Below are 25,703 nucleotides of genomic sequence, written 5' to 3'. Positions count from 1 at the left end.
CCACCGTGTAGCTAACATCTCATAGCCACCGTGTAGCTAACATCTCATAGCCACCGCGTAGTTAACATCTCATAGCCACCGTGTAGCTAACATCTCATAGCCACCGTGTAGCTAACATCTCATAGCCACCGCGTAGTTAACATCTCATAGCCACCGTGTAGCTAACATCTCATAGCCACCGTGTAGCTAACACCTCATAGCCACCGTGTAGCTAACATCTCATAGCCACCGCGTAGCTAACATCTCATAGCCACCGTGTAGCTAACATCTCATAGCCACCGCGTAGCTAACATCTCATAGCCACCGTGTAGCTAACATCTCATAGCCACCGTGTAGTTAACATCTCATAGCCACCGTGTAGTTAACATCTCATAGCCACCGTGTAGTTAACATCTCATAGCCACCGTGTAGCTAACATCTCATAGCCACCGTGTAGCTAACATCTCATAGCCACCGCGTAGCTAACATCTCATAGCCACCGTGTAGTTAACATCTCATAGCCACCGTGTAGTTAACATCTCATAGCCACCGCGTAGTTAACATCTCATAGCCACCGTGTAGCTAACATCTCATAGCCACCGTGTAGTTAACATCTCATAGCCACCGCGTAGTTAACATCTCATAGCCACCGTGTAGCTAACATCTCATAGCCACCGCGTAGTTAACATCTCATAGCCACCGTGTAGCTAACATCTCATAGCCACCGTGTAGCTAACATCTCATAGCCACCGTGTAGTTAACATCTCATAGCCACCGTGTAGTTAACATCTCATAGCCACCGCGTAGTTAACATCTCATAGCCACCGCGTAGCTAACATCTCATAGCCACCGCGTAGTTAACATCTCATAGCCACCGTGTAGCTAACATCTCATAGCCACCGCGTAGTTAACATCTCATAGCCACCGTGTAGCTAACATCTCATAGCCACCGTGTAGCTAACATCTCATAGCCACCGCGTAGTTAACATCTCATAGCCAGCGTGTAGTTAACATCTCATAGCCACCGTGTAGCTAACATCTCATAGCCACCGCGTAGTTAACATCTCATAGCCACCGTGTAGCTAACATCTCATAGCCACCGTGTAGCTAACATCTCATAGCCACCGCGTAGCTAACATCTCATAGCCACCGCGTAGTTAACATCTCATAGCCACCGTGTAGCTAACATCTCATAGCCACCGCGTAGCTAACATCTCATAGCCACCGCGTAGCTAACATCTCATAGCCACAGTGTAGTTAACATCTCATAGCCACCGTGTAGCTAACATCTCATAGCCACCGTGTAGTTAACATCTCATAGCCACCGTGTAGCTAACATCTCATAGCCACCGTGTAGCTAACATCTCATAGCCACCGTGTAGCTAACATCTCATAGCCACCGTGTAGCTAACATCTCATAGCCACCGCGTAGTTAACAACTCATAGCCACCGTGTAGTTAACATCTCATAGCCACCGCGTAGCTAACATCTCATAGCCACCGTGTAGCTAACATCTCATAGCCACCGTGTAGCTAACATCTCATAGCCACTGCGTAGTTAACATCTCATAGCCACCGTGTAGCTAACATCTCATAGCCACCGCGTAGTTAACATCTCATAGCCACCGTGTAGTTAACATCTCATAGCCACCGCGTAGCTAACATCTCATAGCCACCGTGTAGCTAACATCTCATAGCCACCGTGTAGCTAACATCTCATAGCCATCGTGTAGCTAACATCTCATAGCCACCGCGTAGCTAACATCTCATAGCCACCGTGTAGCTAACATCTCATAGCCACCGTGTAGCTAACATCTCATAGCCATCGTGTAGCTAACATCTCATAGCCACCGTGTAGCTAACATCTCATAGCCACCGTGTAGCTAACATCTCATAGCCATCGTGTAGCTAACATCTCATAGCCACCGTGTAGCTAACATCTCATAGCCACCGCGTAGCTAACATCTCATAGCCATCGTGTAGCTAACATCTCATAGCCACCGCGTAGCTAACATCTCATAGCCACCGCGTAGCTAATATCTCATAGCCACCGTGTAGTTAACATCTCATAGCCACCGTGTAGTTAACACCTCATAGCCAGCGTGTAGTTAACATCTCATAGCCACCGTGTAGCTAACATCTCATAGCCACCGTGTAGCTAACATCTCATAGCCACCGTGTAGCTAACATCTCATAGCCACCGTGTAGTTAACATCTCATAGCCACCGTGTAGCTAACATCTCATAGCCACCGTGTAGTTAACATCTCATAGCCACCGTGTAGCTAACATCTCATAGCCACCGTGTAGCTAACATCTCATAGCCACCGTGTAGCTAACATCTCATAGCCACCGTGTAGCTAACATCTCATAGCCACCGCGTAGTTAACATCTCATAGCCACCGCGTAGCTAACATCTCATAGCCACCGTGTAGTTAACATCTCATAGCCACCGCGTAGCTAACATCTCATAGCCACCGTGTAGCTAACATCTCATAGCCACCGCGTAGCTAACATCTCATAGCCACCGCGTAGCTAACATCTCATAGCCACCGCGTAGCTAACATCTCATAGCCACCGTGTAGCTAACATCTCATAGCCACCGTGTAGTTAACATCTCATAGCCACCGTGTAGTTAACATCTCATAGCCACCGTGTAGCTAACATCTCATAGCCACCGTGTAGCTAACATCTCATAGCCACCGCGTAGCTAACATCTCATAGCCACCGTGTAGCTAACATCTCATAGCCAGCGTGTAGCTAACATCTCATAGCCACCGTGTAGCTAACATCTCATAGCCACCGTGTAGCTAACATCTCATAGCCACCGTGTAGCTAACATCTCATAGCCACCGTGTAGCTAACATCTCATAGCCACCGTGTAGCTAACATCTCATAGCCACCGTGTAGCTAACATCTCATAGCCACCGTGTAGCTAACATCTCATAGCCACCACGTAGCTAACATCTCATAGCCACCGTGTAGCTAACATCTCATAGCCACCGTGTAGCTAACATCTCATAGCCACCGCGTAGCTAACATCTCATAGCCACCGCGTAGCTAACATCTCATAGCCACCGCGTAGTTAACATCTCATAGCCACCGTGTAGCTAACATCTCATAGCCACCGTGTAGCTAACATCTCATAGCCACCGTGTAGCTAACATCTCATAGCCGCCGCGTAGTTAACATCTCATAGCCACCGTGTAGCTAACATCTCATAGCCACCGCGTAGTTAACATCTCATAGCCACCGTGTAGCTAACATCTCATAGCCACCGCGTAGTTAACATCTCATAGCCACCGTGTAGCTAACATATCATAGCCACCGTGTAGTTAACATCTCATAGCCACCGCGTAGTTAACATCTCATAGCCACCGCGTAGCTAACATCTCATAGCCACCGTGTAGCTAACATCTCATAGCCACCGTGTAGCTAACATCTCATAGCCACCGTGTAGCTAACATCTCATAGCCACCGTGTAGCTAACATCTCATAGCCACCGTGTAGCTAACATCTCATAGCCACCGTGTAGCTAACATCTCATAGCCGCCGCGTAGTTAACATCTCATAGCCACCGTGTAGCTAACATCTCATAGCCACCGTGTAGCTAACATCTCATAGCCACCGCGTAGTTAACATCTCATAGCCACCGTGTAGCTAACATCTCATAGCCACCGCGTAGCTAACATCTCATAGCCACCGTGTAGCTAACATCTCATAGCCACCGTGTAGTTAACATCTCATAGCCACCGTGTAGTTAACATCTCATAGCCACCGTGTAGCTAACATCTCATAGCCACCGTGTAGCTAACATCTCATAGCCACCGCGTAGTTAACATCTCATAGCCACCGTGTAGCTAACATCTCATAGCCACCGTGTAGTTAACATCTCATAGCCACCGTGTAGCTAACATCTCATAGCCACCGCGTAGTTAACATCTCATAGCCACCGTGTAGCTAACATCTCATAGCCACCGTGTAGCTAACATCTCATAGCCACCGCGTAGTTAACATCTCATAGCCACCGCGTAGTTAACATCTCATAGCCACCGTGTAGCTAACATCTCATAGCCACCGTGTAGTTAACATCTCATAGCCACCGTGTAGTTAACATCTCATAGCCACCGTGTAGCTAACATCTCATAGCCACCGTGTAGCTAACATCTCATAGCCACCGCGTAGTTAACATCTCATAGCCACCGTGTAGCTAACATCTCATAGCCACCGCGTAGTTAACATCTCATAGCCACCGTGTAGCTAACATCTCATAGCCACCGCGTAGCTAACATCTCATAGCCACCGCGTAGTTAACATCTCATAGCCACCGTGTAGCTAACATCTCATAGCCACCGTGTAGCTAACATCTCATAGCCACCGTGTAGTTAACATCTCATAGCCACCGTGTAGTTAACATCTCATAGCCACCGTGTAGCTAACATCTCATAGCCACCGTGTAGCTAACATCTCATAGCCACCGTGTAGCTAACATCTCATAGCCACCGTGTAGCTAACATCTCATAGCCACCGCGTAGTTAACATCTCATAGCCACCGTGTAGCTAACATCTCATAGCCACCGTGTAGTTAACATCTCATAGCCACCGTGTAGCTAACATCTCATAGCCACCGTGTAGTTAACATCTCATAGCCACCGTGTAGCTAACATCTCATAGCCACCGTGTAGCTAACATATCATAGCCACCGCGTAGTTAACATCTCATAGCCACCGTGTAGTTAACATCTCATAGCCACCGTGTAGCTAACATCTCATAGCCACCGTGTAGCTAACATCTCATAGCCACCGTGTAGCTAACATCTCATAGCCATCGTGTAGTTAACATCTCATAGCCAACGTGTAGTTAACATCTCATAGCCACCGCGTAGCTAACATCTCATAGCCACCGTGTAGCTAACATCTCATAGCCACCGTGTAGCTAACATCTCATAGCCACCGTGTAGCTAACATCTCATAGCCACCGTGTAGTTAACATCTCATAGCCACCGTGTAGCTAACATCTCATAGCCACCGTGTAGCTAACATCTCATAGCCACCGTGTAGCTAACATCTCATAGCCACCGTGTAGTTAACATCTCATAGCCACTGTGTAGCTAACATCTCATAGCCACCGTGTAGTTAACATCTCATAGCCACCGTGTAGCTAACATCTCATAGCCACCGTGTAGCTAACATCTCATAGCCACCGTGTAGCTAACATCTCATAGCCACCGCGTAGTTAACATCTCATAGCCACCGTGTAGTTAACATCTCATAGCCACCGCGTAGTTAACATCTCATAGCCACCGTGTAGCTAACATCTCATAGCCACCGTGTAGCTAACATCTCATAGCCACCGTGTAGCTAACATCTCATAGCCACCGTGTAGTTAACACCTCATAGCCGTGTAGCTAACATCTCATAGCCACCGTGTAGCTAACATCTCATAGCCACCGTGTAGCTAACATCTCATAGCCACCACGTAGTTAACATCTCATAGCCACCGTGTAGCTAACATCTCATAGCCACCGTGTAGCTAACATCTCATAGCCACCGTGTAGCTAACATCTCATAGCCACCGTGTAGTTAACATCTCATAGCCACCGTGTAGCTAACATCTCATAGCCACCGCGTAGTTAACATCTCATAGCCACCGTCTAGCTAACATCTCATAGCCACCGCGTAGTTAACATCTCATAGCCACCGTGTAGCTAACATCTCATAGCCACCACGTAGCTAACATCTCATAGCCACCGTGTAGCTAACATCTCATAGCCACCGTGTAGCTAACATCTCATAGCCACCGCGTAGCTAACATCTCATAGCCACCGCGTAGCTAACATCTCATAGCCACCGCGTAGTTAACATCTCATAGCCACCGTGTAGCTAACATCTCATAGCCACCGTGTAGCTAACATCTCATAGCCACCGTGTAGCTAACATCTCATAGCCACCGCGTAGCTAACATCTCATAGCCACCGCGTAGTTAACATCTCATAGCCACCGTGTAGCTAACATCTCATAGCCACCGTGTAGTTAACATCTCATAGCCACCGTGTAGTTAACATCTCATAGCCACCGCGTAGTTAACATCTCATAGCCACCGCGTAGTTAACATCTCATAGCCACCGTGTAGTTAACATCTCATAGCCACCGCGTAGTTAACATCTCATAGCCACCGCGTAGCTAACATCTCATAGCCACCGCGTAGTTAACATCTCATAGCCACCGCGTAGTTAACATCTCATAGCCACCGTGTAGCTAACATCTCATAGCCACCGCGTAGCTAACATCTCATAGCCACCGCGTAGCTAACATCTCATAGCCACCGTGTAGCTAACATCTCATAGCCACCGTGTAGCTAACATCTCATAGCCACCGTGTAGCTAACATCTCATAGCCACCGCGTAGCTAACATCTCATAGCCACCGTGTAGTTAACATCTCATAGCCACCGTGTAGTTAACATCTCATAGCCACCGCGTAGTTAACATCTCATAGCCACCGCGTAGCTAACATCTCATAGCCACCGTGTAGTTAACATCTCATAGCCACCGCGTAGTTAACATCTCATAGCCACCGTGTAGTTAACATCTCATAGCCACCGTGTAGCTAACATCTCATAGCCACCGTGTAGCTAACATCTCATAGCCACCGCGTAGTTAACATCTCATAGCCACCGTGCAGCTAACATCTCATAGCCACCGTGTAGTTAACATCTCATAGCCACCGTCTAGTTAACATCTCATAGCCACCGTGTAGCTAACATCTCATAGCCACCGTGTAGTTAACATCTCATAGCCACCGTGTAGTTAACATCTCATAGCCACCGTGTAGCTAACATCTCATAGCCACCGTGTAGTTAACATCTCATAGCCACCGTGTAGCTAACATCTCATAGCCACCGTGTAGTTAACATCTCATAGCCACCGTGTAGCTAACATCTCATAGCCACCGTGTAGCTAACATATCATAGCCACCGCGTAGTTAACATCTCATAGCCACCGTGTAGTTAACATCTCATAGCCACCGTGTAGCTAACATCTCATAGCCACCGTGTAGCTAACATCTCATAGCCACCGTGTAGTTAACATCTCATAGCCACCGTGTAGCTAACATCTCATAGCCACCGTGTAGCTAACATATCATAGCCACCGTGTAGCTAACATCTCATAGCCACCGTGTAGCTAACATCTCATAGCCACCGTGTAGCTAACATCTCATAGCCATCGTGTAGTTAACATCTCATAGCCAACGTGTAGTTAACATCTCATAGCCACCGCGTAGCTAACATCTCATAGCCACCGTGTAGCTAACATCTCATAGCCACCGTGTAGCTAACATCTCATAGCCACCGTGTAGCTAACATCTCATAGCCACCGTGTAGTTAACATCTCATAGCCACCGTGTAGCTAACATCTCATAGCCACCGTGTAGCTAACATCTCATAGCCACCGTGTAGCTAACATCTCATAGCCACCGTGTAGTTAACATCTCATAGCCACTGTGTAGCTAACATCTCATAGCCACCGTGTAGTTAACATCTCATAGCCACCGTGTAGCTAACATCTCATAGCCACCGTGTAGCTAACATCTCATAGCCACCGTGTAGCTAACATCTCATAGCCACCGTGTAGCTAACATCTCATAGCCACCGTGTAGCTAACATCTCATAGCCACCGTGTAGCTAACATCTCATAGCCACCGTGTAGTTAACATCTCATAGCCACCGTGTAGCTAACATCTCATAGCCACCGTGTAGCTAACATCTCATAGCCACCGTGTAGCTAACATCTCATAGCCACCGTGTAGTTAACATCTCATAGCCACTGTGTAGCTAACATCTCATAGCCACCGTGTAGTTAACATCTCATAGCCACCGTGTAGCTAACATCTCATAGCCACCGTGTAGCTAACATCTCATAGCCACCGTGTAGCTAACATCTCATAGCCACCGCGTAGTTAACATCTCATAGCCACCGTGTAGTTAACATCTCATAGCCACCGCGTAGTTAACATCTCATAGCCACCGTGTAGCTAACATCTCATAGCCACCGTGTAGCTAACATCTCATAGCCACCGTGTAGCTAACATCTCATAGCCACCGTGTAGTTAACACCTCATAGCCACCGTGTAGCTAACATCTCATAGCCACCGTGTAGCTAACATCTCATAGCCACCACGTAGTTAACATCTCATAGCCACCGTGTAGCTAACATCTCATAGCCACCGTGTAGCTAACATCTCATAGCCACCGTGTAGCTAACATCTCATAGCCACCGTGTAGTTAACATCTCATAGCCACCGTGTAGCTAACATCTCATAGCCACCGCGTAGTTAACATCTCATAGCCACCGTCTAGCTAACATCTCATAGCCACCGCGTAGTTAACATCTCATAGCCACCGTGTAGCTAACATCTCATAGCCACCACGTAGCTAACATCTCATAGCCACCGTGTAGCTAACATCTCATAGCCACCGTGTAGCTAATATCTCATAGCCACCGCGTAGCTAACATCTCATAGCCACCGCGTAGCTAACATCTCATAGCCACCGCGTAGTTAACATCTCATAGCCACCGTGTAGCTAACATCTCATAGCCACCGTGTAGCTAACATCTCATAGCCACCGTGTAGCTAACATCTCATAGCCACCGCGTAGCTAACATCTCATAGCCACCGCGTAGTTAACATCTCATAGCCACCGTGTAGCTAACATCTCATAGCCACCGTGTAGTTAACATCTCATAGCCACCGTGTAGTTAACATCTCATAGCCACCGCGTAGTTAACATCTCATAGCCACCGCGTAGTTAACATCTCATAGCCACCGTGTAGTTAACATCTCATAGCCACCGCGTAGTTAACATCTCATAGCCACCGCGTAGCTAACATCTCATAGCCACCGCGTAGTTAACATCTCATAGCCACCGCGTAGTTAACATCTCATAGCCACCGTGTAGCTAACATCTCATAGCCACCGCGTAGCTAACATCTCATAGCCACCGCGTAGCTAACATCTCATAGCCACCGTGTAGCTAACATCTCATAGCCACCGTGTAGCTAACATCTCATAGCCACCGTGTAGCTAACATCTCATAGCCACCGCGTAGCTAACATCTCATAACCACCGTGTAGTTAACATCTCATAGCCACCGTGTAGTTAACATCTCATAGCCACCGCGTAGTTAACATCTCATAGCCACCGCGTAGCTAACATCTCATAGCCACCGTGTAGTTAACATCTCATAGCCACCGCGTAGTTAACATCTCATAGCCACCGCGTAGTTAACATCTCATAGCCACCGTGTAGTTAACATCTCATAGCCACCGTGTAGCTAACATCTCATAGCCACCGTGTAGCTAACATCTCATAGCCACCGCGTAGTTAACATCTCATAGCCACCGTGCAGCTAACATCTCATAGCCACTGTGTAGCTAACATCTCATAGCCACCGCGTAGCTAACATCTCATAGCCACCGTGTAGCTAACATCTCATAGCCACCGCGTAGTTAACATCTCATAGCCACCGTGTAGCTAACATCTCATAGCCACCGCGTAGTTAACATCTCATAGCCACCGTGTAGCTAACATCTCATAGCCACCGTGTAGTTAACACCTCATAGCCACCGCGTAGCTAACATCTCATAGCCACCGTGTAGCTAACATCTCATAGCCACCGTGTAGTTAACATCTCATAGCCACCGTGTAGCTAACATCTCATAGCCACCGTGTAGTTAACATCTCATAGCTACCGTGTAGTTAACATCTCATAGCCACCGTGTAGTTAACATCTCATAGCCACCGTGTAGTTAACATCTCATAGCCACCGTGTAGCTAACATCTCATAGCCACCGTGTAGCTAACATCTCATAGCCACCGTGTAGCTAACATCTCATAGCCACCGTGTAGTTAACATCTCATAGCCACCGTGTAGTTAACATCTCATAGCCACCGTGTAGCTAACATCTCATAGCCACCGTGTAGCTAACATCTCATAGCCACTGTGTAGCTAACATCTCATAGCCACCGTGTAGCTAACATCTCATAGCCACCGTGTAGTTAACATCTCATAGCCACCGTGTAGCTAACATCTCATAGCCACCGTGTAGTTAACATCTCATAGCCACTGTGTAGCTAACATCTCATAGCCACCGTGTAGCTAACATCTCATAGCCACCGTGTAGCTAACATCTCATAGCCACCGCGTAGCTAACATCTCATAACCACCGTGTAGTTAACATCTCATAGCCACCGTGTAGTTAACATCTCATAGCCACCGCGTAGTTAACATCTCATAGCCACCGCGTAGCTAACATCTCATAGCCACCGTGTAGTTAACATCTCATAGCCACCGCGTAGTTAACATCTCATAGCCACCGTGTAGTTAACATCTCATAGCCACCGTGTAGCTAACATCTCATAGCCACCGTGTAGCTAACATCTCATAGCCACCGCGTAGTTAACATCTCATAGCCACCGTGCAGCTAACATCTCATAGCCACTGTGTAGCTAACATCTCATAGCCACCGCGTAGCTAACATCTCATAGCCACCGTGTAGCTAACATCTCATAGCCACCGCGTAGTTAACATCTCATAGCCACCGTGTAGCTAACATCTCATAGCCACCGCGTAGTTAACATCTCATAGCCACCGTGTAGCTAACATCTCATAGCCACCGTGTAGTTAACACCTCATAGCCACCGCGTAGCTAACATCTCATAGCCACCGTGTAGCTAACATCTCATAGTCACCGTGTAGTTAACATCTCATAGCCACCGTGTAGCTAACATCTCATAGCCACCGTGTAGTTAACATCTCATAGCTACCGTGTAGTTAACATCTCATAGCCACCGTGTAGTTAACATCTCATAGCCACCGTGTAGTTAACATCTCATAGCCACCGTGTAGCTAACATCTCATAGCCACCGTGTAGCTAACATCTCATAGCCACCGTGTAGCTAACATCTCATAGCCACCGTGTAGTTAACATCTCATAGCCACCGTGTAGTTAACATCTCATAGCCACCGTGTAGCTAACATCTCATAGCCACCGTGTAGCTAACATCTCATAGCCACTGTGTAGCTAACATCTCATAGCCACCGTGTAGCTAACATCTCATAGCCACCGTGTAGTTAACATCTCATAGCCACCGTGTAGCTAACATCTCATAGCCACCGTGTAGTTAACATCTCATAGCCACTGTGTAGCTAACATCTCATAGCCACCGTGTAGCTAACATCTCATAGCCACCGTGTAGCTAACCGGCAGGGGTCGGGAACCTATGGCTCGCGAGCCAGATGTGGCTCTTTTGATGATTGCATATGGCTCGCAGATAAAACAAAATATTCTCACTTGTTTTAATCCATCCATCGATTTTTCACTGCGCATGTCCTGTTCAGGGCTGCAGGAGCAATTGTCCATTATTTTAATTGGATGATACTGGCCTACGTTTGCCGTTGCTGGGTAAAACAGGTAAACGCCCCCTTTTGAATCAGTCTGAGACTGCGTCTGCTCGGTCATTAGCTCAAAGCTAACCCTTCGACGAAGAAGATGGCGAAAAGAAAAAAAGACGACGAGTATCGTACATTTCAGGACGAATGGACCGAAGAATTCGCCTTTGTGGAGAGAGCGGGTTCTGCGGTGTGTCTAATTTGCAATGACAAAATTACATCGTTGAAACGGTCGAATGTAAAGCGGCACTTCGACACGCGCCACGCTACCTTTGCATCAAAATACCCTGCGGGAGACAGCAGAAAGAAAGCGTGCCAAGAGCTTCTGAGCAGGGTGCAAGCTAGCCAGCAGCAACTCCGCGTATGGACCCGGCAAGGTGACTATAATTCGGCTAGCTTTGCTGGTTCTTTAGCAATAGTGAGGAACGGAAAACCATTCACAGATGGCGAGTATGCTAAAACGTTCATTCTGGATGTAGCCAATGAACTTTTGATGATCTTCCGAACAAAGACAAGATAATCAAACGGATACAAGACATGCCTCTGTCGGCAAGAACTGTTCATGATCGTACCATCGTGATGGCAAACAAAGTGGAAGAAACGCAAGTGAAGGACATAAATGCAGCGCCGTTCTTTTCTCTGGCTTTGGATGAGTCAACAGACGTGAGCCATTTGTCGCAGTTCAGCGTGATTGCAAGATATGCTGTTGGTGACACACTGCGCGAAGAAAGTCTTGCTGTTCTGCCATTAAAAGGGTCCACAAGAGGTGAGGATTTATTCAAGTCTTTCATGGAGTTTGCTCAAGAAAAAAGTCTACCTATGGATAAACTTCTCTCAGTGTGTACTGATGGTGCTCCGTGTATGGTGGGGAAAAACAAAGGATTTGTGGCGCTTCTCCGTGAACATGAAAATAGACCCATCCTAAGTTTCCATTGCATTATACACCAGGAGGCACTTTGTGCTCAGATGTGTGACAGGCAGTTTGGCGAAGTGATGTCGCTGGTCATTCGTGTGATCAACTTTATTGTTGCCCGAGCCTTAAATGATCGCCAGTTTAAAACACTGCTGGATGAAGTTGTAAATAACTATCCTGGTCTGCTTTTGCACAGCAATGTGCGTTGGTTGTCAAGAGGGAAGGTGCTTAGCCGTTTTGCGGCTTGCCTGAACGAAATCCGGACTTTCCTTGAAATGAAAGGCGTCGGGCATCCTGAGCTAGCCGACACCGAGTGGCTCCTCAAGTTTTACTATCTCGTAGATCTGACTGAACATCTGAACCAGCTCAACGTGAAAATGCAAGGCATTGGAAATACAGTGTTATCCCTTCAACAAGCTGTATTTGAATTTTGATTTAAAGCTTTCGTGACTGCAGTAATTCATATTCTTAGTTTTTTTCGGTAAAGTCACGTTGAAGCTGTATTGAAGCTGTATTTGCTTTTGAAAACAAGCTGGAGCTTTTCATCACGGATCTTGAAACAGGTCGTTTACTACATTTTGAAAAACTGAGCACAGCAAGTGAGCCCATTCAAAACCTTGATCTCCACCAGCTAGCTGGCTGCACATCCAGTCTCCTACAGTCCTTCAAAGCACGCTTTGGAGAATTTCGTGAGCACACTCGTCTTTTTAAGTTCATCACCCATCCAAACGAGTGTTCACTGAACACAGCCGACCTGAATTACATCCCTGGTGTCTCCGTCAGAGATTTTGAAGCAGAAGTGGCTGACCTGAAGGCCTCAGACATGTGGGTGAATAAGTTCAAGTCACTGAATGAAGATTTGGAAAGAATCACACGACAGAAAGCGGAGTTGGCGAGCAAGTACATGTGGACAGAAATGAAAAAACTCCAACCCGAAGACCAGCTGATTCTCAAAACTTGGAACGCGCTTCCTGTCACATACCACACACTGCAGCGTGTGAGTATTGCTGTATTGACCATGTTTGGATCTACGTATGCATGTGAGCAGTCATTCTCACATCTTAAAAACATCAAGTCCAACCTACGATCACGTTTAACGGATGAAAGCCTCAACGCTTGCATGAAGCTTAACCTCACCAAGTACCAACCCGACTACAAAGACATCAGCAAATCCATGCAGCACCAGAAGTCGCATTAATGGTGAGTGTTATAACAACATTATTTAAAAGAATAAATTCAGAGGCTTATTATACTGACATTTAGTTGAATTCACTTTTAAAATATATTATATGGCTCTCACTGAAATAAATTTCCAATTTTTTTGCTTTCATGGCTCTCTTAGTCAAAAAGGTTCCCGACCCCTGAGCTAACATCTCATAGCCACCGTGTAGTTAACACCTCATAGCCACCGCGTAGTTAACATCTCATAGCCACCGTGTAGCTAACATCTCATAGCCACCGTGTAGCTAACATCTCATAGCCACCGCGTAGTTAACATCTCATAGCCACCGTGTAGCTAACATCTCATAGCCACCGTGTAGCTAACATCTCATAGCCACCGCGTAGTTAACATCTCATAGCCACCGTGTAGCTAACATCTCATAGCCACCGTGTAGCTAACACCTCATAGCCACCGTGTAGCTAACATCTCATAGCCACCGCGTAGCTAACATCTCATAGCCACCGTGTAGCTAACATCTCATAGCCACCGCGTAGCTAACATCTCATAGCCACCGTGTAGCTAACATCTCATAGCCACCGTGTAGTTAACATCTCATAGCCACCGTGTAGTTAACATCTCATAGCCACCGTGTAGTTAACATCTCATAGCCACCGTGTAGCTAACATCTCATAGCCACCGTGTAGCTAACATCTCATAGCCACCGCGTAGCTAACATCTCATAGCCACCGTGTAGTTAACATCTCATAGCCACCGTGTAGTTAACATCTCATAGCCACCGCGTAGTTAACATCTCATAGCCACCGTGTAGCTAACATCTCATAGCCACCGTGTAGTTAACATCTCATAGCCACCGCGTAGTTAACATCTCATAGCCACCGTGTAGCTAACATCTCATAGCCACCGTGTAGCTAACATCTCATAGCCACCGTGTAGCTAACATCTCATAGCCACCGTGTAGCTAACATCTCATAGCCACCGTGTAGCTAACATCTCATAGCCACCGCGTAGTTAACAACTCATAGCCACCGTGTAGTTAACATCTCATAGCCACCGCGTAGCTAACATCTCATAGCCACCGTGTAGCTAACATCTCATAGCCACCGTGTAGCTAACATCTCATAGCCACCGCGTAGTTAACATCTCATAGCCACCGTGTAGCTAACATCTCATAGCCACCGCGTAGTTAACATCTCATAGCCACCGTGTAGTTAACATCTCATAGCCACCGCGTAGCTAACATCTCATAGCCACCGTGTAGCTAACATCTCATAGCCACCGTGTAGCTAACATCTCATAGCCATCGTGTAGCTAACATCTCATAGCCACCGCGTAGCTAACATCTCATAGCCACCGTGTAGCTAACATCTCATAGCCACCGTGTAGCTAACATCTCATAGCCATCGTGTAGCTAACATCTCATAGCCACCGTGTAGCTAACATCTCATAGCCACCGTGTAGCTAACATCTCATAGCCATCGTGTAGCTAACATCTCATAGCCACCGTGTAGCTAACATCTCATAGCCACCGCGTAGCTAACATCTCATAGCCATCGTGTAGCTAACATCTCATAGCCACCGCGTAGCTAACATCTCATAGCCACCGCGTAGCTAACATCTCATAGCCACCGCGTAGTTAACATCTCATAGCCACCGTGTAGTTAACACCTCATAGCCAGCGTGTAGTTAACATCTCATAGCCACCGTGTAGCTAACATCTCATAGCCACCGTGTAGCTAACATCTCATAGCCACCGTGTAGCTAACATCTCATAGCCACCGTGTAGTTAACATCTCATAGCCACCGTGTAGCTAACATCTCATAGCCACCGTGTAGTTAACATCTCATAGCCACCGTGTAGCTAACATCTCATAGCCACCGTGTAGCTAACATCTCATAGCCACCGTGTAGCTAACATCTCATAGCCACCGTGTAGCTAACATCTCATAGCCACCGCGTAGTTAACATCTCATAGCCACCGCGTAGCTAACATCTCATAGCCACCGCGTAGCTAACATCTCATAGCCACCGCGTAGCTAACATCTCATAGCCACCGTGTAGCTAACATCTCATAGCCACCGTGTAGTTAACATCTCATAGCCACCGTGTAGTTAACATCTCATAGCCACCGTGTAGCTAACATCTCATAGCCACCGTGTAGCTAACATCTCATAGCCACCGCGTAGCTAACATCTCATAGCCACCGTGTAGCTAACATCTCATAGCCAGCGTGTAGCTAACATCTCATAGCCACCGTGTAGCTAACATCTCATAGCCACCGTGTAGCTAACATCTCATAGCCACCGTGTAGCTAACATCTCATAGCCACCGTGTAGCTAACATCTCATAGCCACCGTGTAGCTAACATCTCATAGCCACTGTGTAGCTAACATCTCATAGCCACCGTGTAGCTAACATCTCATAGCCACCGCGTAGTTAACATCTCATAGCCACCGTGTAGCTAACATCTCATAGCCACCGCGTAGTTAACATCTCATAGCCACCGTGTAGCTAACATCTCATAGCCACCGTGTAGTTAACATCTCATAGCCACCGCGTAGTTAACATCTCATAGCCACCGCGTAGCTAACATCTCATAGCCACCGTGTAGCTAACATCTCATAGCCACCGTGTAGCTAACATCTCATAGCCACCGTGTAGCTAACATCTCATAGCCACCGTGTAGCTAACATCTCATAGCCACCGTGTAGCTAACGTCTCATAGCCACCGTGTAGCTAACATCTCATAGCCACCGTGTAGCTAACATCTCATAGCCACCGTGTAGCTAACATCTCATAGCCGCCGCGTAGTTAACATCTCATAGCCACCGTGTAGCTAACATCTCATAGCCACCGTGTAGCTAACATCTCATAGCCACCGCGTAGTTAACATCTCATAGCCACCGTGTAGCTAACATCTCATAGCCACCGCGTAGCTAACATCTCATAGCCACCGTGTAGCTAACATCTCATAGCCATCGTGTAGCTAACATCTCATAGCCACCGTGTAGCTAACATCTCATAGCCACCGCGTAGCTAACATCTCATAGCCATCGTGTAGCTAACATCTCATAGCCACCGCGTAGCTAACATCTCATAGCCACCGTGTAGCTAACATCTCATAGCCACCGTGTAGCTAACATCTCATAGCCACCGCGTAGTTAACATCTCATAGCCACCGTGTAGCTAACATCTCATAGCCACCGTGTAGTTAACATCTCATAGCCACCGTGTAGCTAACATCTCATAGCCACCGCGTAGTTAACATCTCATAGCCACCGTGTAGCTAACATCTCATAGCCACCGTGTAGCTAACATCTCATAGCCACCGCGTAGTTAACATCTCATAGCCACCGCGTAGTTAACATCTCATAGCCACCGTGTAGCTAACATCTCATAGCCACCGTGTAGTTAACATCTCATAGCCACCGTGTAGTTAACATCTCATAGCCACCGTGTAGCTAACATCTCATAGCCACCGTGTAGCTAACATCTCATAGCCACCGCGTAGTTAACATCTCATAGCCACCGTGTAGCTAACATCTCATAGCCACCGCGTAGTTAACATCTCATAGCCACCGTGTAGCTAACATCTCATAGCCACCGCGTAGCTAACATCTCATAGCCACCGCGTAGTTAACATCTCATAGCCACCGTGTAGCTAACATCTCATAGCCACCGTGTAGCTAACATCTCATAGCCACCGTGTAGTTAACATCTCATAGCCACCGTGTAGTTAACATCTCATAGCCACCGTGTAGCTAACATCTCATAGCCACCGTGTAGCTAACATCTCATAGCCACCGTGTAGCTAACATCTCATAGCCACCGTGTAGCTAACATCTCATAGCCACCGCGTAGTTAACATCTCATAGCCACCGTGTAGCTAACATCTCATAGCCACCGTGTAGCTAACATCTCATAGCCACCGTGTAGCTAACAACTCATAGCCACCGTGTAGCTAACATCTCATAGCCACCGTGTAGCTAACAACTCATAGCCACCGTGTAGCTAACATCTCATAGCCACCGCGTAGTTAACATCTCATAGCCACCGTGTAGCTAACATCTCATAGCCAGCGTGTAGCTAACATCTCATAGCCACCGTGTAGCTAACATCTCATAGCCACCGTGTAGCTAACATCTCATAGCCACCGTGTAGCTAACATCTCATAGCCACCGCGTAGTTAACATCTCATAGCCACCGCGTAGCTAACATCTCATAGCCACCGTGTAGCTAACATCTCATAGCCACCGTGTAGCTAACATCTCATAGCCACCGCGTAGCTAACATCTCATAGCCACCGCGTAGTTAACATCTCATAGCCACCGCGTAGTTAACATCTCATAGCCACCGCGTAGTTAACATCTCATAGCCACCGTGTAGCTAACATCTCATAGCCACTGTGTAGTTAACATCTCATAGCCACCGCGTAGCTAACATCTCATAGCCACCGCGTAGTTAACATCTCATAGCCACCGTGTAGCTAACATCTCATAGCCACCGTGTAGCTAACATCTCATAGCCACCGTGTAGTTAACATCTCATAGCCACCGTGTAGTTAACATCTCATAGCCACCGCGTAGCTAACATCTCATAGCCACCGCGTAGCTAACATCTCATAGCCACCGCGTAGTTAACATCTCATAGCCACCGTGTAGCTAACATCTCATAGCCACCGTGTAGCTAACATCTCATAGCCACCGCGTAGTTAACATCTCATAGCCACCGCGTAGCTAACATCTCATAGCCACCGCGTAGCTAACATCTCATAGCCACCGTGTAGTTAACATCTCATAGCCACCGTGTAGTTAACATCTCATAGCCACCGCGTAGTTAACATCTCATAGCCACCGCGTAGTTAACATCTCATAGCCACCGCGTAGTTAACATCTCATAGCCACCGTGTAGCTAACATCTCATAGCCACCGTGTAGTTAACATCTCATAGCCACCGTGTAGTTAACATCTCATAGCCACCGTGTAGCTAACATCTCATAGCCACCGTGTAGTTAACATCTCATAGCCACCGTGTAGTTAACATCTCATAGCCACCGTGTAGCTAACATCTCATAGCCACCGTGTAGCTAACATCTCATAGCCACCGTGTAGCTAACATCTCATAGCCACCGTGTAGCTAACATCTCATAGCCACCGCGTAGCTAACATCTCATAGCCACCGCGTAGTTAACATCTCATAGCCACCGCGTAGCTAACATCTCATAGCCACCGTGTAGCTAACATCTCATAGCCACCGCGTAGTTAACATCTCATAGCCACCGCGTAGCTAACATCTCATAGCCACCGTGTAGCTAACATCTCATAGCCACCGCGTAGCTAACATCTCATAGCCACCGCGGCGCCAGACACAGACAAAGCTCCCCCAAGTAGCCGCTAGCCACCCCCGTAGAGGAGGCCCAAAGCCTTACGCCTTGCCTGAGCGGCCCGCCGTGCTCCGGTGTGCCTCAGGCGGGCAACCGCCACCCCCCCACCCGCCCAACTCACAGCGTCTCCAGGGTGGGTTCGGAGCTGAAGGAGAAAGATCCTTCGCCGTTCGCTTCGGTCTCCATTGAGAAGGTTATACAACGACGACGAACAACAGCAGCAGCAACAATAATAATTAAGAGTTAAATTTAAAGCTCTAAAGCTTTTAAACTCATCAGCGGCACGCGAGCGATTGAAGTTTTTCGCTCACCCCCCTCAAGATTTTCTTTTTTTCCCGCGAAAAGTGGCGGCGGTAGTGACGTCGAATTCCCCGGTGGCGGTCGTGACGTCGCCCCCTAGCGTCGTGACGTCTTCCCTTAGCGTCGTGACGTCGCACCCCAGCGTCGTGACGTCGCCCCCCCCAGCGTCGTGACGTCGCCCCCCCCAGCGTCGTGACGTCGCCCACCCCAGCGTCGTGACGTCGCCCCCCCCAGCGTCGTGACGTCGCCCCCCCCAGCGTCGTGACGTCGCCCCCCCCAGCGTCGTGACGTCGCCCCCCCCAGCGTCGTGACGTCGCCCCCCCCAGCGTCGTGACGTCGCCCCCCCCAGCGTCGTGACGTCGCCCCCAGCGTCGTGACGTCGCCCCCCAGCGTCGTGACGTCGCCCCCCAGCGTCGTGACGTCGCCCCCCAGCGTCGTGACGTCGCCCCGATGGCGGTCGTTACGTCGTCATCCCGTGGCGGTGTGACGTCATCCGATGGCGGCTGCTTTTCCCGGTGGTGGTGACGTCACCTGTTGGCGTTTCGTTTAAAAAAAAGGGTGACTAAATTTCGATTTGAAGCTTTCGTGACTGCAAGGATTCATCTTCTTTGGGTCTTTCGGTAAAGTCACCACCACGTAGAATGAGAGTAAAATAATAAATTGATAAAATAAAATAACACGATAAAATTCTCACGACGTTTCGGCCACAACACAAGCGGCCTTCAGCAGGTGAAGGGACGAGACTGTCTGGAGGACAGTAGTTACAGACAGTCTCGTCCCTTCAACCTGATGAAGGCCGCTTGTGTTGTGGCCCGAAACGTCGTGAGAATTTCATTGTGTTATTTTATTTCATCAATTTATTATTTTATTCTCATTCTACGTGGTGGTGACTTTAACGAAAGAACCAAAGAAGATGGATGGACTCGTCCATCTAAACAAACTGTCAAATCGCTATCCGTGGTGCTGACGCTTAAAAATAAATAAATACAAACGGCCACTTCTTTCAGATGTGTCTTGCCGTTGGTTTTCACACCTGATGATGACTGATTGTGGTGTTGCAGTCGAAACGTCGTGAGAATCTTATTGTTTTATATATATTTTAAAATTATTTTATTGTTTCCTTTCAACGTGACTTTACCGAAAGAACCAAGAATATGAATTACTGCAGTCACGAAAGCTTTAAATCAAAATATAAACCCACTTCTCAATGCAATCCTATGGGGCCCGTGCTTATCCGTAGTAGAAAATGCAAACGCATTTCCCTATGCAATCCTATGGGGCCCGTGCTTATCTGTAGTAGAAAATGCAAACGCATCTCTCAATGCAATCCTATGGGACCCGTGCTTATCCTTAGTAGAAAATACAAACGCATTTCTCAATGCAATCCTATGTGGCCAGTGCTTATCCGTAGTAGAAAATACAAACCTATCTCTCAATGTAATCCTATGGGGACCGTGTTTATCCGTAGTAGAAAATACAAACGCATTTCTCAATGCAATCCTATGGGGCCCGTGCTTATCCGTAGTAGAAAATACAAACGCATTTCTCAATGCAATCCTATGGGGCCATTGCTTATTCGTAGTAGAAAATACAAACCCATCTCTCAATGTAATCCTATGGGGACCGTGTTTATCCGTAGTATAAAATACAAACGCATTTCTCAATGCAATCCTATGAGGACCGTGCTTATCCGTAGTAAAAAATACAAACGCATCTCTCAATGTAATCCTATGGGGACCGTGTTTATCCGTAGTATAAAATACGAACGCATTTCTCAATGCAATCCTATGGGGCCCGTGCTTATCCGTAGTAGAAAATACAAACGCATCTCTCAATGCAATCCTATGGGGCCATTGCTTATCCGTAGTAGAAAATACAAAGGCATCTCTCAATGTAATCCTATGGGGACCTTGCTTATCCGTAGTAGAAAATACAAACGCATCTCTCAATGTAATCCTATGGAGACCTTGCTTATCCGTAGTAGAAAATACAAACGCATTTCTCAATGCAATCCTATGGAGCCCGTGCTAATCCGTAGTAAAAAATACAAACGCATTTCTCAATGCAATCCGATGGGGCCCGTGCTTATCCGTAGTAGAAAATACAAACGCATTTCTCAATGCAATCCTATGGGGCCCGTGCTTATCCGTAGTAGAAAATACAAACGCATCGCTCAATGTAATCCTATGGGGACCGTGCTTATCCGTAGTAGAAAATACAAACGCATTTCTCAATGCAATCCTACGAGGACCGTGCTTATCCGCAATAGAAAATACAAACGCATCGCTCAATGCAATCCTATGGGGCCCGTGCTTATCCGTAGTAGAAAATACAAACGCATTTCTCAATGCAATCCTATGAGGACCGTGCTTATCCGTAGTAGAAAATACAAACGCATCTCTCAATGCAATCCTATGAGGCCCGTGCTTATCCTTAGTAGAAAATACAAACGCATTTCTCAATGCAATCCTATGGAGCCCGTGCTAATCCGTAGTAGAAAATACAAACGCATTTCTCAATGCAATCCTATGAGGACCGTGCTTATCCGTAGTAGAAAATACAAACGCATCTCTCAATGCAATCCTATGGGGGCCTGCGCTTATCCGTGCTGGGAAATGTGAAGCCGCATCGCGGCCTATCAGGCGTTCAGGCTGACACGAGGTTAGTTTGTGCTCGTCGCTTTATCGTTTTATTATCCTCGTCGTTATTATTCTACTCAAAACCCACACTTCCCTCCCCTCCCCCTGAGCAAACACATCTAAGCGTGTCAAACAATTAGTGCGCGCGCGCGTAACTTTACCGTTACAAAACGTGCATTTGAAATCTCTGTGCCAAGGAACGCTAACCTAGGCCTAGGGTAGGCCTAGGTCAGGCCTAGGTTAGGCCTAGGTCAGGCCTAGGTCAGGCCTAGGCCTCTCAACGGCGATTTTAAAACAAAATTTGCTTCACCATTTGCCCTTAGCAAACACCTCTTAAACGGTTTTAGCGCAATAACTTTTGTTGTTTGTGTGCGTGGCGTTGGTGTAGGGTCGCATCGAACGGCTGTTAAGGTGTAGCTTGGCTGTGACGAAGAGCTTCGTTGCTTATCGGATTTACTCCAGCTGCAGTATAAATCACATTCTGGTTCTGTGTGTACACTGTGTGTGTGTGTCCCTCGGTGTGTGCGTGTGTGTCCCTCGGTGTGTGCGCGCGCGCGCGCGCACTGTGTCCCTCTGTGTACACAGTGCGCACTGTGCGTATACATTGTGTGTATACACTGTGTGTGTACATTGTGTGTACATTGTGTGTGCACTGTGTACATTGTGTGTATACATTGTGTGTGTACATTATGTACACTGTGTGTGTGCACTGTATACAGTGTGTGTGTGTACACTGTGTGTGTGTACACTGTGTGTGTGTACACTGTGTGTGTGTACACTGTGTACATTGTGTGTGTACACTGTGTACATTGTGTGTATACAGTGTGTGTACATTATGTACACTTGTGTGTGTGTGTGGACACTGTGTACCTGTGTGTGTGGACACTGAAACACTGTGTGTGTACCTGTGTGTGTACCTGTGTGTACCTGTGTGTGTGGACACTGTGTGTACCTGTGTGTGTGGACAGTGTGTGTACCTGTGTGTGTGGACACTGAAACACTGTGTGTGTACCTGTGTGTGTATACACTGTGTGTGTACATGTAGCCCGCATGCCCAGCCACCGCATGCCTAAACAGCTTTTGTTCGGCCGGATCGTGGGGGCTAAACGGGCGCGGGCACGGGCTAGAGAAGAGATGGAGTGATGTGGTACAGGAGGACGTGGAGCTGAGTGGACTTGCCGATGACCGGTACCAGCGGTGTCAACAACAACGGAGGGCAGAGAGGCGACGCTCACAACAACGAGCGGAGCGCCGGGCGGCTAAAACGCAGCGAGTTGCCACAGTAGGGGGGCACAGGTGGTGCATCAGCCAGTCATCTCAGTCATCTCAGTCAGTCGACCCGTGGCACCTGCTGGGTCTGTCCCGTGACCTCCTGGTGCACCTAGCCTGGCACAGTAGGGGGCACAGGTGGTGTTGCATCGGCCACTCATCTCAGTCGACCCGTGGCACCTGCTGGGTCTGTCCCGTGACCTCCTCCTGCACCTAGCCTGGCACAGTAGGGGGCACAGGTGTTGGTGCATCGGCCACTCATCTCAGCCGACCCGTGGCACCCGCTGGGTCTGCCCCGCGGCCTCCTTCCGGGCGGGCGTTTCGACACTTCCCGCGATGGCCTCAACGTGGTGCACCTAGCCTGGCACAAGCGCCGGGGTGCCTGCTGCTACTGTTGTGCGATTGCTGTTGTCACCGTCTTACCCCGTGTGCCCCACCCCCATCCCCACCCCCACCACCACCACCACCACCTTCGCTGGACATCTGTGTACGTAGAGCTTCATGGCTCCTCGGATTTCCCTTCTGCCGCGGGTCGGAAGCGCAGGCTTTAGGGGTCGCGAAGGCCGGCGGCGGGAGCTGCAGTTTTGGCGGTGAGCGCCTGAACGTTCCGTGCTGTTGTTTGCCCCCTCCAGATTCCCAGCCACCGCTGCCATCACCAGCGGCGGCGGCAGCAGCGGCGCGGCGGCGGCGGAACCGGCAGCAGCATTCGTGGCAGCAGCAGAAGCAGCAGCAGAGGTAGCAGCAGAGGTAGTAGTAGTAGCAGTAGACGTAGTATTAGCAGCAGTAGTGGTAGTAGTAGCAGTAGAAGTAGTAGTAGCAGTAGTAGCAGCAGTAGTAGCAGCAGCAGTAGTAGTAGCAGCAGTAGTAGCAGCAGTAGTAGCAGCAGCAGTAGCAGCAGTAGTAGTATTAGCAGCAGTAGCAGCAGTAGCAGCAGCAGTAGTAACAGCAGTAGTAGCAGCAGCAGTAGCAGCAGTAGAAGTAGTAATAGCAGCAGCAGTAGTAGTAGTATTAGCAGCAGTAGCAGCAGTAGAAGCAGCAGCAGCACCTCGTCCACCCAGCACCTCGTCCACCCAGCACCCACCCATCACCTCGTCCACCAGCACCTCGTCCACCCAGCACCTCGTCCACCCATCACCTCATCCACCGCCGCCATCACCTCGGTCCACCAGCACCTCGTCCACCCAGCACCTCGTCCACCCAGCACCCCGTCCACCCAGCACCTCGTCCACCCAGCACCCCGTCCACCCAGCACCTCGTCCACCCAGCACCTCGTCCACCCAGCACCTCGTCCACCCACCGCGCACACCCACCCCGCGCTTCCGGGCTGATGCTACATTGTTGTTATTTCAATTTCCACGGGTCGGTGTGGATCCCACAACATTGTCGTCCGCCCGTGTCATCGAAATGAGCAATGTGTTCAGCCTCCACTCCTGCACCGCCGCCGTCTTCACCGCAGCCGTGCCAGCGCCCGCCGCCGCCGCCGCCGCCATCGTCGCCGTCGTCGTGGTGGTAGTCAGTTAGTTAATCGTGGTGGTGGTGGTTAGTTGGTGGTGGTGGTAGTTAGTGGTGGTTGTGGTAGTTAGTTTGTTCGTGGTGGTTAGTTAATCGTGGTGGCAGTTAGTTAATCGTGGTGGTGGTGGTGGTTAGTTGGTGGTGGTGGTAGTTAGTGGTGGTTGTGGTAGTTATTTAGTTCGTGGTGGTGGTAGTTAATCGTGGTGGTAGTTAGTTAATCGTGGTGGTGGTTTGTTGGTGGTGGTGGTGGTTGTGGTAGTTAGTTTGTTCGTGGTGGTTGTTAGTTATTTAGTTCGTGGTGGTGGTAGTTGGTTAATCGTGGTGGTGGTTAGTTAATCGTTGTTGTAGTTAGTGGTGGTAGTAGCTAGTTAGTTTGTGGTGGTTGGTAGTTAGTTCGTGGTGGTAGTTAGTTAATCGTTGTGGTAGTTAGTGGTGGTAGTAGCTAGTTAGTTTGTGGTGGTGGTAGTTAGTTCGTGGTGGTAGTTAGTTAATCGTTGTGGTAGTTAGTGGTGGTAGTAGTTAGTTCGTGGTGGTGGTAGTTAGTTCGTGGAGGTGGTAGTTAGTGGTGGTGGTTGTGGTAGTTAGTTAGTTTGTGGTAGTTAGTTTGTGGTGGTGGTAGTTAGTTAATCGTGGTGGTAGTTAGTTAATCGTGGTGGTAGTTAGTTAGTTTGTGGTGGTGGTAGTTAGTTAGTTTGTGGTTGTGGTAGTTAGTTAGTTTGTGGTGGTGGTAGTTAGTTAATCGTGGTGGTAGTTAGTTAATCGTGGTGGTAGTTTGTGGTGGTGGTAGTTAGTTTGTTTGTGGTGATAGTAGTTAGTTAGTCAGTTCGTGGTGGTGGTAGTTAATCGTGGTGGTAGTTAGTTAGTTCGTGGTGGTAGTAGTTAGTCAGTTTGTCGTGGTGGTAGTTAGTTAGTCGTGGTGGTAGTTAGTTCGTGGTGGTAGTTAGTTGGTGGTGGTAGTCAGTTGGTGGTGGTAGTTAGGTTAGTGGTGGTAGTTAGTTGGTGGTGGTAGTGGTGGTAGTAGTTAGTTGGTGGTGGTAAGTCAGTTGGTGGTGGTAGTTAGTGGTGGTAGTTAGTTTGTGGG

The 25,703-nt window shown here is 48.2% G+C and overlaps 2 protein-coding genes across 2 annotated transcripts in view; both read right to left on the bottom strand.

Moving 5' to 3' along the window:
* The window catches only part of LOC142908241 (uncharacterized), a 41,083-nt gene extending 21,790 nt beyond the window's left edge, over positions 1–19,293 (bottom strand). Inside the window, exon 1 of the mRNA XM_076058620.1 lies at positions 19,024–19,293. Coding sequence (XP_075914735.1) covers positions 19,024–19,088 — 65 coding nt within the window. The 5' untranslated portion in view covers positions 19,089–19,293. The remainder of the gene's footprint in view (positions 1–19,023) is intronic.
* Positions 1–25,703, bottom strand: part of LOC116937136 (transient receptor potential cation channel subfamily V member 4-like) — a 207,776-nt gene that overhangs the window by 41,331 nt on the left and 140,742 nt on the right.

This window comes from Petromyzon marinus (genome assembly GCF_048934315.1).
Source record: "Petromyzon marinus isolate PM22_M1 ecotype Great Lakes invasive population chromosome 77 unlocalized genomic scaffold, UKy_Petmar_22M1.pri1.0 chr77_unloc.4, whole genome shotgun sequence".
Classification (NCBI taxonomy): domain Eukaryota; kingdom Metazoa; phylum Chordata; class Hyperoartia; order Petromyzontiformes; family Petromyzontidae; genus Petromyzon; species Petromyzon marinus.
Note: the sequence above shows the minus strand (reverse complement) of the source record. Positions and strands in the feature narration are given on the sequence as shown.